We start from the raw sequence: 15,417 nt of genomic DNA on the forward strand, positions 1-15,417 counted from the left end.
AGAACAACGAATATGCATGCGTGCGTTATTTTAACAGAACCGTGGAAGGTTTTTTTTTAAATTTATTCATTCATTTTTATTTTTGTCAACGAAAGTTTTGAAATATCACTCTCGAGGGCAATTAGCGCGTGAAGAGGAACTCTGACGCCGAGCACACGTGCTGAGTGATTGCCAGCGCTTTGTGATATTTACACAAAACCGTTTCAGTGTGGGCAACATTAAAATACACGTGCAGAAATACTGAGCTGGAGTAGCCCATTCCGCTTCTCGGACTACGAAACCCAAAGAAGTGATGGAAAGCGTTTTGTAATTGTCAGAGTGTGGTGAGTACTGGCTGTTGGCGTCGCATTGAGCTTTGCTGTATTTGCTTAATTGCGTTTGACCCGTGCGCACGGGGCAATCACAGTACTCGAGTCGTGTTGTCAGATCAGCCTAAACGGAGTCGTTAATTGTTTTGTTTTTCTCACAATTAATGTGGTGGGACGGTGTTAGCCACTTCAGAGTGTTTCTGAGGGGTTAAGGTCAGTGCTCGAATTAGCAGCCTCTCACGGTTTAATTAAATTTTGAAACGGGATTATTTTCAAACACGTGTATGGCCGGTGAATGAAACTATTGATCACCTTTATTCCTGATTAATGGCTGATGTAAAGTAAGTGCCAGCGTCCAATGGGCGCGCAGAGGCACGCGGCAAGGTGAATTCCACGAAAGCTCCTCCCATTCCGCCCGCGGCGCTTTTGGGGTGTGTAACGAGCTCCATATATAAGCGCCCTAGAACTGTTCTTTCAGCAGCAGATTATAGCAGAAGCCGAGAAAAATCCGGAGGTGTCGCTGAAAAGGTCAACCTTGGTTAGCGGCTAGGAGGCACACGCTCAAGTCTACAAGCGAGGCGCGTGTGCTGGTGTTGCGTCCTGGTGTGATCTGCCTGTCAGTTCATTTTTTTCTTTTCTTTTTCCCCCCCCATCTCTTTTGATTCTCACATACTTATCAATATTAAAGAATGCAGTTAGAGAGCATTCTCCCCAGCGCATCTATCAATCTCCCCAAGACTTTTTACAACCTCTCCTCGTCAGAAAGCACGTCCAACAGCCCGGGGTCAACGCAGATCGACTTTCAGGAGGTCGAGCAGGCGGAATCCGCACAAAATAGCGGCAACAAGAAATATCTAAGCAACGGGGGAAACGCGATGATGGGAGAGGGAGAGAGTGACAACTTTGCCGGGACTAAAAGCGCTCCAGACGTCAGAAAAACTTCCCCCGTTATCGGCGACGACGACCTCTCCAGCAGCCGCCGTTACAATATCGACGAACTTGGCAGTGATCGATATTTCATCTCTTCGACACAACCGAGCTCCGACGTGACAAATCCATGTTCTCTCTTTCCATACGGAGGACAGACCGGGACGGTGTATAGTGCCTCTAACGGGTCCAGGTACTCGACCTCTCTTCATTACGGTTCGGTTCTGCCGCCGACTGGTTTCTCGTCCGCTGTCTGTGCTGGCCGGAGCCAGTTTGCCCCCGGGTACCAGTTTGGACAGGGTCCGGGGTGTCTTTACCCCTCGTATCCGGGGGCAGGAGCTGCTATAGGCTCCATGTCCATGCCGGGGTCTGCTGCCGGCGCCAGGGCTCAGGTCTATCTCTGTAATCGACCGCTGTGGCTGAAGTTCCACCGCCATCAGACGGAGATGATCATCACCAAACAGGGCAGGTATGTTCTGCATCTCACCCACTCTGTCATTAAAACACATCACGTTTCTTCATTCAAACATGACCGTTATTGTTAACCACCGGTGGCTCTGTTTCTGCATTCAATTTGAAGATTCCACAATAAAGTTCGTCATTTTTTAAACATTTGAGTCTGATGGAGACCACAGAAGTTGTTGGGTTTAGACAGTGAAAGTTTGATGTATTTGTTTTTCTGTTTCAAACGCAAATATTAATTTGTCTTAACTTTATAAATTTTCTTGATGTGAGATTAACAGCTTGTATAAATCGCTTTATGCAGGCGAATGTTTCCGTTCCTGAGTTTCAACATAACCGGACTCAACCTCACCGCGCATTATAACGTGTTCGTGGAGATCGTTCTCGCGGACCCGAACCACTGGCGATTTCAAGGCGGAAAATGGGTGACGTGCGGGAAAGCGGACAACAACATGCAAGGTACGGGGGTCGCGTTCCCAGGTCTCAACACACGCCTGGGGAGTGAGCGCATTCTGGCAGGCCAGCTCTCAGACCAAAAGGATGCTCTCTATAGCCCGCCAGGCGTGCAGGTCGTGCTTAGAAATGCAGCAGAACTTTTTAAAAAGTCAAGAAAACGATAGACTAACATAATAACGTGCTCTAAAAACAGACATTTAAGATGGAGAAATGCGACCAGATGCAACACCGAAATTTAAACAAATGTAAATGCCCAGATGTAGTTCTCTGTCCGCACCTCATCCGATCCGTATTACTATTTTCGTTAAACTTAAATTAAAATTGCGCCTTTCCTTAGGAATGACAAGATACTCGCCGTGCTAGGATGGACTGCAAAAATGTTTTACAGCAGAACTGGCGCTTACTCTTAAATTTAAGGTCGAGGTACTGTTAGATGAAATTTTAAATGAAAATTAAAAGTTTCGTTTTGCGGCTGACGTTCTCGCAGAAGTGAATGAATTTTTGCTTGTAGTTGCTGTATGTATAATTGTATGTCATTTTTAAAAATAGATAAATGAATGCTTCCGACGAAATCTTTTATTTGCCTGAAAGTAAAATAAAATAAAAAGCTGTAAATTATATAATTACTGGGGTCGATAAAATGCGAATTCGATCGTGCCACAAACAGCGCACAACGGATACATAATACAGTCGTAATATGGACAGGTCGTAGTTTGAACATGTTTATCTGTATCTCCAAACGAGCAGAGCCCCTTCTGATGTCAGGCCTTTTTATTTCATGGTCTCTCTTTATTCGTTTCATTTCGGGAACGTTTGCATTTCTACGTGCTAATTTCGTGCGTGGTACCAACTTAATCGTCTCATTCAAGGCAACAAGATGTATGTACATCCGGAATCGCCGAATACGGGCGCGCACTGGATGCGACAAGAGATATCCTTCAGCAAGCTGAAACTCACAAACAACAAAGGCGCCAACAACAATAATACGCAGGTACACACACCCACACACACACACTCACTGTGTTTCTGAAACAGATTGTAATGATAGAGACCCCCCCCCCCCCCACGTCATCAGTGGTGTGAAGCAACTTCTGTCAGTGTGAACTTTGTGGGAGAGGTTTGACTGCAGATGTGCAAATCAGTTTAATGAGTCTTTTTGCACTTATAAATTTGAAACATCCAGCCAAGTAGTCTCAAGGCAGAGCAAGATCTTAAGACGAGAGACAAAGAGAGAGACACACACATACATCCTGTGTGTTTGTGATTAAGATGTTCTCAACAGTTCAGAGCATGGGAGTAAACTAGTCTTTTAAAGCCGGCGCCTGTGGTGTTCAGCTGAAGGAACTGGAGTGGTGTTCAGGCTGATGTCTGCAGGCCCTCCTGCGTGCATGTGGGGGCCGCAGGCATGTGTGTGGGGCTGATGAAGAGGCCCTGCTCCATACACCAATGCCTCTGGTCTTCTGTGGTGGTTTGACACCTCCATGTGTATGTGTCTGACTCTGGCTTGCTGCATATAGCTCTTCTGCAGTGTTTGCACAATTACCAGCAGAGTGTGTGCTTGTGTGTATGTGTGCTTGTGCTTGTGTGCAGGGTGGGTGTATTTCTTTCTTTCTCTCTCTCTGTGTGTGTGTGTGTGTGTGTGTGTGCAGGGAGGGTGTATTTTTCTCTCTCTCTCTCTGTGTGTGTGTGTGTATGTCTGTTTTCCTGCATATAAAGGTCTATTTTAAGTTCATTTCACACTATGCTGAGCTACACTAGGTGTAAATGAATACTGTACATTAATATCCATGTGTAGTTACAAACTCTGCAGAAACACCATGTGTGGATGTGCGTGTGTGTCCAGATGATCGTCCTGCAGTCTCTGCATAAGTACCAGCCGAGGCTCCATATTGTCGAGGTGAGCGAGGACGGTGTGGAGGACATGAGCAGTGAAGCCAAGACCCAGACCTTCACTTTCCCTGAAAACCAGTTCATCGCGGTCACTGCCTACCAGAACACGGACGTAAGCGAAACGCCCCTCCACTTCCTGCTGAGAGCAGCTTCTGCTTTCTTGGGGTTTTATCCTTTTTTTTGGCTAATTTTTTGTTGTTTGTTTTGTTTGTCCAGATTACACAGCTGAAGATTGACCATAACCCTTTTGCCAAGGGCTTCAGAGATAATTATGATTCGTAAGTGTCCCACTGATGGGAAATGGGGGGGGGGGGGGATACTTTTCCAGAATAGAGTCTATACTGGTGCTTGATCTCTCTCTTTCTCTTTCTCTTTCTCTTTCTCTTTCTCTTTCTCTCAGGATGTACACTGCTCCAGAGAGTGACAGACTGACCCCATCCCCGACAGACTCCCCACGCTCACACCAGATCGTGCCGGGTGCGCGTTATGCCATGCAGCCTTTCTTCCAGGACCAGTTCGTCAACAGCCTTCCGCAGAACCACCGTCTGTACGGGGGTGGCGAGCGTGCCGTGCCCCAGACCAATGGGTTGCTCTCCCCTCAAGCCGACGACCCCGCCTCCGCCGCCTCTGCCCAGCGCTGGTTCGTCGGCCCCGTCCAGCAGGGCGGCGCCCCGGCCAAGCTGGACCTTTCGTACGACAGCGACTACTCGGCCTCAGGCCTGCTGCCCTACGGCATCAAACCGCTGCCCCTGCAGAGCCCCCACGCGCTGGGCTACTACCCCGACTCAGCAGCCTTTGCCTCCATGGCCGCGGCGGGCTGGGGTGGTGGCCGCGGCTCTTACCAGAGGAAGATGGCCACGGGCCTGCCCTGGTCGCCCAGGCCCAGTCCTCCCGCCTTCCCCGATGACCCCCTGGCTCCCAAGGACAAGCTGCAGGAAGAGGGCTCGACGGGCGCAGCGGGCACCAGCGGCGCCTGGGCCCTGGATACGCCACCTGGGCTGAAGCCTGTGGAGGCGGGCGACACTGCGGCCTACTCCATCACCTGCAAGAGACGCCGTCTGTCTCCCGGAGGCTCCAGCACGGACGCCTCCCCCACTATAAAATGCGAGGACCTGAGTGCAGAGGATTATGGGAAAGAGCAGCACAAAGGCCTGGGCTACTATGCCTTCTACACCAGCCCCTAAACTAACCTTCTGCTGAGACTCGCGCGCTCTCTTGCCCTCTCTCTTGAGCCCTTCTTTATGTTAAAGTGCTTTGTCCAGATTGAGTTTTTAAAAAAAAAAAAAATTTTATTTAAAATGTTTTTTAACTGCAGGTGCCAAAGCCTTGTGCTCCTCTGGTGTTTCTTCATTTTTGCTGATTTGTGAAAGATGGTGGAATTGGGGGTTTTCTTTTATCTTTTTAAAGCAACCCGCTGGTTTTGATCTTTTTTAAATATATATATATATATATATATATATATATATATATATATATATATATATATATATATATATATATATATATATATATATATATATATATAAAAATTATAAATATACAAAATCGGTGTGATTTTCTTTTTCTTTCTTTTATTTAAAATCCTTCGGTTGTACAGTATTTGTGCACTTTAGATTGTGATGTATCTTGTACAAATTGTCTACATGGCACTGTTATGAAATGTGTAATAAAATGTGCTTTTCATAATGCGTTTCATGTCTGCATACATGCATACCAACAAAAATATCGAAGGCTGCGTTTACACAGACAACTTAATTTACGAATTATGACGACGTCGTGCCTATCAAACATAATTATTCAGAATAGACCCTGTTAGTTTGATTTCTCTAATTTTTTATTAATTTGGATAAAAATGACGAACATTTTCGCAGTTCTAAAGTAAACTTTGTAGTCTATTTAAAGGAGAATATTCTCACTTTCATGTACGCTTTGTTTAGTTGTTAACTTTATTCGTCTAATTCTAAACCCAGCCGACACAGAGTTTTATTTTTTGGTTATTTAAAGTAATTTCGTTGACGCTCCGGCTTCTGACCAAGGTTATTCGTTGACGCGTCGCTATTAAAAATAACTAACTAAATAAATGTCTCATTATAAAATACAGTATTCAATTACAAGCATATTTGGGTTGAAATGGCAAATCGGACTCTTTTATTCTCAGTCATCTTAAAAATGGGCTCAACCGGAAAATACTCTCAGATCCGTGGTGACGGTTGTGTCTGTCAGATTGGTAATTCTTTCATTTGGAAAGGTCCAGATAAACTCGACGCGTCTCCCCGTCCAACGATAACTGGTCCGAATAGCGAGGCGAGGCTGACTAATTCGGATGTATTGTGCTGAAGACGTGATTTCTCGCTATATCAAGGACACTTTACCCCATCTTAACGAAATCTATAAAAGAAATAGTTCCGACCTGATTGACAGGATATTGGCCACAGTCTTCTGCAGGAGAAAATGATCCTTCCAACAGCGACGCCCGCTTGTCTTAAGACCTTTATTCATTTAAATTTAAATGCGCTATTTAACTCTTTAAATTTTTATTAATTTCTTACCAAGGGCTTTTTCGTCCTCTGGTTTGTCGCATAGTGAGCAAATTTGTTTATGTAGCCAAGATGATGATTATATAAGGCTTTAGGTTCAAGAGTCCCATACCCGTTTACTCCCAGAGTGGGAGGAGAGCAGACGGGCGCTGCTCTGGCCGACACGGAAACAGAGGCTCGCTGTCTCCAAACCTTTACGCAGTTATCTGCACTTTTATTCCTGTGCTTTTACAGTGCGGTGTCAAACGCCCTGTGCAGGTCCAGAGCGGGTTAAAGGGCTGCTTCAGACAGCCGCCTTAAGCCGCCTCTCCGCTGTTAGACGTGCTCTCGGCTTTCCTCGTCACTAAATCCTATCCGAGCTGCATTGATGGCCCGGTATTTTTAAGTCTAATGAATTCTGTTGTCAGACTCCCTGACAGAAAGCGAAGACTCCGACTAACTCCAATTAACACCTTGTAATGATGGCGGCTTCCTGATTGCGCTGGCCTCCCTGGCTGGCTGTCGCGGGGAAGAAGCGCGGGGGCGGTGGGGGGTGTGCTATGGTTGGAGGGTGCGTAACGCGCGCGCACCGGATAAAATCGCCCCGCGTTCACCGCCCCTCGCGACAGAGAATCCTGTCTGAGCGTCTGTCCACACGCGAGGGCCCAGCGGTCAGCGCGAGGGGCGTTGCAGCATGCGCGGTGCGCCCGGGCCTCGCGCGAAACATCTGCAGGGGTGGTTTGGCAATGGCCATAGATAGATAGATAGATAGATAGATAGATAGATAGATAGATAGATAGATAGAGAGAGAGGGAAAGAGAGAGAGAGAGAGAGAGAGAGAGAGAGAGAGAGAGAGAGAGAGAGAGAGAGAGAGAGAGAGAGAGAGAGAGAGAGATGTGACTCGAGTATGACTATGGAGACGATAGTTTCAGTGTTTATATCTTTAATATATCTAACTTTAAAGCTATTGAATGTGGAAGTGAACGGATTGGTCCCTCATAAAAGGCCGAGAGCTGCTGCAGACAGGCCGCGCTTGGCCTCACACGAGACCGACAGAAAGGCAGACATCCAGCTAGGGCTTCTGGTGGACTGGTGGGTTAACAGCAGAGCCAGGGATGGCTGCTTCACAGAAAGGCCGTACGCCGCGCTGAAATGCGCGGTAAAACGCTGCGAGCGGCCGTGGCGGCGGCCTCTGAGAAGATGCTTAACCGTTTAGCAAGAGGCTCGTACATTATAGCAGAAACGGCAGCGAGACGTGACAAAGGCGGACTAGCACCAAATGATTGTTACACTCGGAGACATTAGCACCCATTCATGCAAGAAGCACCGTTACCAACATTCCAGTTCGACATGCCAAAGGACCCCCAGTGTAAAGCAGAGAGACAGGCAAAGTGACAGAGAGCAACTGAAAGGCAGAGAGTGAGTGTGTGACAGAGACACAGCAAGAGAAAGAGAGGAAGAGAGAAAAAGACATACATATATATGTATGGAGAGATGGAGAGAGAGATGGAGAGAGCTTAACTGTACCAGTAGCGTGCAGTATTCATATTAATTCATATTATTACTATTCATATTACTGAATATTGTAAATGATGATGATGATGATGATGATTATCTTTCTGTTTTATTTACGTAATAATTACTTTAAAAAGAAATGAGCTAAATTAGACAGAGTAAAGGAAGATTTAACTAAACTTATTAAACTGAATATGGACCTCTCACCATCAAGGTACGTGCAGAGGCTAAATTAAAGTTGCAGTCTGGAAGGTCGATACACTTCTTAATCCCCCGTAAAATCCATCTTACTCTGTCTGCTTTATTTATTTATTTCCTTCCTTCTTTCCTTCATCTTCTCTGGAGAGGTGACAAAATATGTTGGATGGTTTACATTTGCTAGCTGAGCAGTTGTATCTTTATCAGTTCCACTGAAGTGAGAAAACTGTAACAATGAGAAGAATTTTGTGCATGCCTGTGTGTGTTTTGGTCTGGAGCTGTGCTGTTGCATGTAAGACCCAGAGAGAGAGAGAGAGAGAGAGAGAGAGAGAGAGAGAGAGAGAGAGAGAGAGAGAGAGAGAGAGAGAGAGAGAGAGAGAGAGAGAGAGAGAGAGAGAGAGAGAGAGAGAGAGAGAGAGAGAGAGAGAGAGAGAGAGAGAGAGAGAGAGAGTTCTTATTGATCTGACATGTCCTCGTAACAAGATAAGCGTGACAGATCCGGTGTTACTTTGAAAGAGGAAGCACACAGTGTGCAGGGTCTTGTCTACTCTCTCTCTCTCTCTCTCTCTCTCACTCCCTCTCTCTCTCTTGCTCCAACTCTCTCTCTTGCTCTCTCTCTCTTGCTCTCTCTCATCTATTTTCTGTCTTATCTCCCATCTCTCTTTCAAGCTACAGGTCAGACATGCTAGTACAGCTGCATCACACTCTGCTCGATTGAACTTAATAACAACAACAACAACATAATAATAATAACAAAAACAACAACAGCAATAATAAGATAAACCTATTAGTGCACTATTTGGCATATTAGCAGTGACGTGTTCTTTTATTTTTGTGCAGTTTGTTGTTTTGTGTGTTATTAGGAGCTGTATTAACTACAGTTCATCACTGTACACACACACACACACACACACACACACACACACACACACACACACACGTACGTGTGTGCCGGGCAGTGGAGTGTGAGGAATCGGTCTGGCCCTTGAGGTCAGCCCCGGTCACTCACACAACCTGCACTTAACACTGAATTGATTTCAGACACCCCTCATCATCCTCAGAGAGGACTAGCCTCTGCTGCAGTGAACCAACACACACACACACAGACACACACATACACACACTCACACACACATACACACCCACACGGACACAGTCACGCAAACACACACACACACACACACACACACACACACACACACACAAACATACACACACTGATTCACTCACACAAACACACACAAACTGACTCACTTAGACAAACACACACACAAACACACACACTGATTCACTCACACAAACACACACAAACTGACTCACTTAGACAAACACACACACACACACACACACACACACACACACACACACACACACACACACACACACACACACACACACACACATTGCAGTATGGGAATATATCTGCATACTCACAGAATACAAGCAGAAGCCCACACACTTATCTGGGAGTGGGTTAACCAGGTTTTGTGAGGCAGCGCCTCCCTGTGGTCCCTGGGGAGAACCACAGTCACGCCAGAGCAATAAAAGAAATGCCAGCAGCATGTGTGTGTAAAGAATCAGAGAATGTGTGTGTGTAATGTGAAATGGTCCGAGCAGAAAGCCTCAGTGGTTAGAATCAATGCCCTAGCACTTCATGGAGAGGGTCTGGGTGGAGCCTCCACTGGCCTCCATGGACCACAGCGACAAGCTCCCTCCCTCCCAGAGGGAGCGAGGGATCTATCCCACTCTCACACGGGGCCAGGAAATGACATGCTCAATAGCCATCAGCCTGTCAAACACACACACACACACACACACACACACACACACACACACACACACACACACACACACACACACACACACATTTAACCCCTGCAAAACATACCCACATGCTTAACCCATCCAAACACACACACACACACACACACACACACACACACACACACACACACACACACAAACCAAAGCTTCATATTTCAGATAGCATTGCAAATAGATAATTATAATGAACTTATAATTAAAATGGACAATTTAAACACACACTCAGACTAAAATGTAAGCTTTGGGCGGAATTACTGCTAATGAGACGCACACACACACACACACACACACACACACACACACACACACACACACACACACACGCATCCTTATAGGAAGCTTCACTTATGGAAAAGAAAAAGCAAGAAAAGGGATGTAAACAATCCCAAATGTAAAAGCAGCAGGGGGAGGTTCTGGGCAGCTCCGGGGGTCAGCATGCTCTGGGTGGCTCTGGTCCCGCTACCACTCAACTTCTGAATAACTGCAAGTCAAGTGGTATGAAAACAATGAAGCGTTTGTCACTTTCTCCACTGTCTGAAGTTTTTCTTTCTGGCAGATTTTTTTCTGCCAGAAAGAAAAAAAGAGAGAAGGAAGAAGAATGTGAGCGAGCTGGCCGGGCTGCAGCAACACTGGTATTTAAAGTTCTCCGCAAGCTCGTCGTTTCCTCGGGCTGCCGCTCGGCTGTGGCTTCACCACGTGCACGGCCAAGAGCAGCTCTGCTGTCGCCCAGTCAGTGGCACACACACACACACACACACACACACACACACACACACACACACTCACACACACACACACACACACACACACACACACACACACACACACATGCTCGCACGCACTTAACCCCTCTAACACACACACACACACACACACACACACACACACACACACACACACACACACACACACACACACACACACAAGCTCCTGGCTCAGCCGCCGGCCTTCGGGAGTGTGTGAAATCTGGAATTGTTTCATTCTCCCTTACAGTGTGTTCATCCAGAATCCCCATTTTAATAATGAATGGCATAATTATGTATGCTTGCTTGTATATTAATATGATGTTTTTACATGATGTGAAAATGTAAATGCATGCCTGAATGTGAGTAGAAGGATTTTATGCTTGATTCAGAGCTAAGGTGTGTCAGAGCTAAGGTGTGTCAGAGCTAAGGGTGTGTCTGAGTTAAGGTGTGTCAGAGCTAAAGTGAATCTGAGCTAAGGTGTGTCTGAGCTAAGGTGTGTCAGAGCTAAGGTGTGTCAGAGCTAAGGTTGTGTCTGAGTTAAGGTGTGTCTCAGCTAAAGTGAATCTGAGCTAAGGGTGTGTCTGAGCTAAGGTGTGTCAGAGCTAAGGTGTGTCTGAGCTAAGGTGTGTCTGAGTTAAGGTGTGTCTGAGCTAAGGGTGTGTCTGAGTTAAGGGTGTGTCTGAGCTAAGGTGTGTCTGAGCTAAGGTGTGTCAGAGCTAAGGTTGTGTCTGAGTTAAGGTGTGTCTCAGCTAAAGTGAATCTGAGCTAAGGGTGTGTCTGAGCTAAGGTGTGTCAGAGCTAAGGTGTGTCTGAGCTAAGGTGTGTCTGAGTTAAGGTGTGTCTGAGTTAAGGTGTGTCTGAGCTAAGGGTGTGTCTGAGTTAAGGGTGTGTCTGAGCTAAGGTGTGTCTGAGCTAAGGTGTGTCTGAGTTAAGGTGTGTCTGAGTTAAGGTGTGTCTCAGCTAAAGTGAATCTGAGCTAAGGGTGTGTCTGAGCTAAGGTGTGTCAGAGCTAAGGTGTGTCTGAGCTAAGGTGTGTCTGAGTTAAGGTGTGTCTGAGCTAAGGGTGTGTCTGAGTTAAGGGTGTGTCTGAGCTAAGGGTGTGTCTGAGCTAAGGTGTGTCTGAGCTAAGGTGTGTCTGAGTTAAGGTGTGTCTGAGCTAAGGTGTGTCAGAAGGTTCACACTGAAAACTGGGCTTCCTGCAATGTAGCTGCCATCCAACCTGCAGCCTCGGTCTTACAGTAGCAACCCCGCCCATGTGAAAAAGGAGCACGTTAACAAGCAGTACACCAGCTAAATAAGGTGAAGGAAACACCAATTTACAGTGCATATTTACAGAAAGAGGTAGAAAAAATTAAAAAGTCTAACAGAGACAGAGTGAGTGAGGGAGAACGCAGCAGTGAACACAGTTAAAGCAGTTAAAGATTGGATTAAAGATTGGATTAAAGCTTGGATGATTGAGGTCGCCTTGCAGCAGGTGTCACTTCTGGGATGAAATCTCCACTGGTGGGCTTTCCCTTGCTATGGAGTTGTTCTAGAGTTGAAAACAGACTCCCAGCTCAGTAGACTTACCCCTACAGAGATGTGTTCTTCTGTATGTCTGCATGTGTGTGTGTGTGTGTGTGTGTGTGTGTGTGTGTGTGTGATAACAGGCTGGAACATAACCCAAGTTGGGGCACAATTAAGACGTGAGATCTCCCTCCTGCTTGGCTGGAGCTATTTCCTTACCGTGGCGTGAGGTTCTCAATGCTGAGCTCTGTGGAATCAGGAACTGGCCCACCTCAGGACAGAGAGAGGAAGAGAGAAAGGCAGACAGAAGCTCTGTGTGTGTGTGAAGAGAGTATTTCAGACTAGTGCATGATCTGGGTGGCCCTGTTTAATTTTAATGATCTGAACCGAGAGCGAGACAGACAGAAGGACACAGACAGATAGAGGCACTTGTGTTTTTTAAGCAGGGTGTACAGAAAAAGCAAATCTTTTGAAATGAGATTCTGCTTCGTCCTCCGTGCTGGCTCACATCCTCCTGGCTCCCATTTCAGGCCATTGTAATGTACCTTCCCCTCACCTGATATTCACCACATGGGCAGGGAGCAGCATTTTGCTACATAAGTCCAATGTTTATGTATTTTACCTTTTATTATTATTATTATTATTATTATTATTATTATTATTATCATCATTTACATTTATATAGCGCCATTCTGAGATTCAAGGATGCTTTACAGACATATCAGCTTTTACAATCACTCACACATATTTATGTATTTCTGTCCAGGTTTTGTTAAATAATATGAACCACTGAAGCATTTCACTGCTCTGGCTCACACTTATAAATGGCTTGAGTTGCCTTTGTTTTTGAAGGCTGAAAGAGAAATCGGATTGCATTAATTCCTGGGAAAGTTCTGCAACTGAACACAACACTCCTGTTGACTCATCCCCTAGCCGCTCCCAAGCACACTTCACACTTCACACTTCACACTTCACTTCAGCGAGTAAACGAATGGGACGGCCCCCAGCACACACGCGGTCAGCGTCCGAGCCATGCATGAGGGCGTGTCACGCGGTCAGCGTGTCACCCCTCTACACACACACGTCCGCTGTAGAAGCTCCCACGATACCTACTCCACCCATCACCCCTTCCTCACCTTCTCATCTTCATCTTCAGTGACCGGCCAGCTGACCACACCTCTGCAGCATATGAGGGTTGTAGTGCCATTCTGTGTATCCCATAGTTTCACTGAAGTTCTGTCACACCACTAGGTTTTGCTTGTTTGGTTGTTTTTACTGCTGTACATGCACGTGTCTACGTCTCCTACGTGTGACACTGCTGCCTTTATCCACCTGTGCAGGAGGTCTGTTCACACCCATGACTGATATGAATCACTTACAAAAAACACTGTGTAAGAGCCAAGGAAGAGTTCACATAAGAGCCAACAATTCCAAACTGACCGTTAAGGCTCATCGAATGCGAAAGCAGAGGTTCACAAACTAACTTCACACTTCACGATGACACTCATCCGAGAACGCCGGGCAAACCTGCAGCAGAGATCAGAGTCAGTTAACAGGGATTCCAAGACCCAACAGACAAACAGAGAAGATGCACCTTCTACACACACACTGGTCTGAACTCACAAGGTCATTTAGAAGACAGATGTGGGTTTCTACTCCAGACCAGCATATCTGATATCTTTCTGACCTGGTCCCTGGAGTCCAAACATCAGGATTATTTCTGATGTGAACTGTGATCATATACTGTCACACCTGAATCAGGCTCAGTCCACAGTTCACACACACACAAATACCCAGCTAAGAGGGAGAGAAGATCAGAAAGATTGGCTGATTGATTCGGATTCTGTTTGGTAATAATAATCAATTATTCATTCCTCTTCTGAACATCTTTTATGGTACAAGATGGGAATCAGTGAATCACAGATAATCAATAATAACCATAATAATCCGTCAAGGAACTGTAAGTCCACCCTGCTCAGTTATCCAGTACTAGTTAGTGCATTCTTAATATCATCAGTAGCAACAACAGAAGAACTTTTCCGGCTCTATGTAACGTTTCCCTCTTCAAAATCTGAACTATGCTGCCATCTTGTGGACATTATATGTAATGCCTGCTAAATGACTGATATTTCAGACCTGTTAGGCCTCGTCAGAATTACGGGGAAAAATAGTTTATTAAACTGTGAAGGCATGGCTTGTAGATTTCACTTTTGTTGCATAAAGCAACAATTGTGAATGTACTTTTTAGGTTTACTTAAATCTTGTTTCAACTGTGAACAGTTTACAGTGGGGTTTAGTATAACAGAATAACATAGTGCGTGAAAGTGTCAAGCAATAGCTGTAAAATAATGGATTTCTGGAAGAGTTCCAGTGCATCATGAATAAAGCCAGTTAAGTAATCCTACCAGCAAGACAGCAAACCTGACAGCAAACCTGTTTGAATAGTTTTATTTTATTAAAGTGTACTTGCTGGATGATCATTTAAAACTGAACTGCTTCCCAACATATGTAGCCTACATGACCGAGTGAAAGTGGAAAGACATTTCGACTTAAAGTTTGTTAGTTGGAATTCAATCATATATAAATTAGTCTGTAGGATGGGTAATATGAGGGCAATATGAAAGCCACTCATCAGGTGTCCAAGCCTGCAGCCTCCTGCCTTAACGAAGTACAGATAAGTACTTATTAGTCTAATGGATGAATCAGTTAATGAAGAGCCTGGCCGAGGCATATTGTGCAGGAAAGCCTTTTTAACACGTCTCGATTGTAACGATGACATTCTACAGTAACGAGCCCATGAAAGATTCAAGCGGCTGTTATAAGATAACACAAAGCGCACACAGCACTTACAAATAAACACCTATGTACATTTCATATAATGTATACATAGAACAATTGTAAAAACATGGTTATATTGTATAATGTTTTTATCAAATAATGATAAACTAAGTTGCGTCTAAAATAGGTATAAAAAGTTTATGAGTTTATATGAAATGGGTTGTTATCACTTAATGAATAAGGCCATGCATATAACCTTTTTGCATATGAAAATCTGCTGACATATTTATC

The 15,417-nt window shown here is 45.3% G+C and overlaps 1 protein-coding gene across 1 annotated transcript; it reads left to right on the top strand.

Annotated features, from left to right (window-relative positions):
- The first annotated feature begins 751 nt into the window (after positions 1-751).
- Positions 752-5,542, top strand: eomesa (eomesodermin homolog a). Its single transcript, XM_035523332.2, has 6 exons — positions 752-1,704; positions 2,002-2,156; positions 3,023-3,144; positions 3,997-4,155; positions 4,260-4,321; positions 4,444-5,542. Exons 1-6 carry the CDS (start codon positions 998-1,000, stop codon positions 5,225-5,227), a joined length of 1,989 nt encoding a protein of 662 aa, XP_035379225.1. The 5' UTR covers positions 752-997; the 3' UTR covers positions 5,228-5,542.
- Positions 5,543-15,417: the final 9,875 nt, after the last annotated feature.

Source organism: Electrophorus electricus, chromosome 4, assembly GCF_041902795.1.
Source record: "Electrophorus electricus isolate QZ-2024a chromosome 4, ASM4190279v1, whole genome shotgun sequence".
NCBI lineage: Eukaryota > Metazoa > Chordata > Actinopteri > Gymnotiformes > Gymnotidae > Electrophorus > Electrophorus electricus.

What these genes read in the sequence shown, in the direction of transcription:
- eomesa (XM_035523332.2), top strand. Translation starts at nt 998, where the DNA reads ATGCAGTTAGAGAGCATTCTCCCCAGCGCATCTATCAATCTCCCCAAG. An exon ending in ATCATCACCAAACAGGGCAG is followed by an intron (nt 1,705 to 2,001) that starts GTATGTTCTGCA and finishes CGCTTTATGCAG; the next exon opens with GCGAATGTTTCCGTTCCTGA. An exon ending in CCAACAACAATAATACGCAG is followed by an intron (nt 3,145 to 3,996) that starts GTACACACACCC and finishes GTGTGTGTCCAG; the next exon opens with ATGATCGTCCTGCAGTCTCT.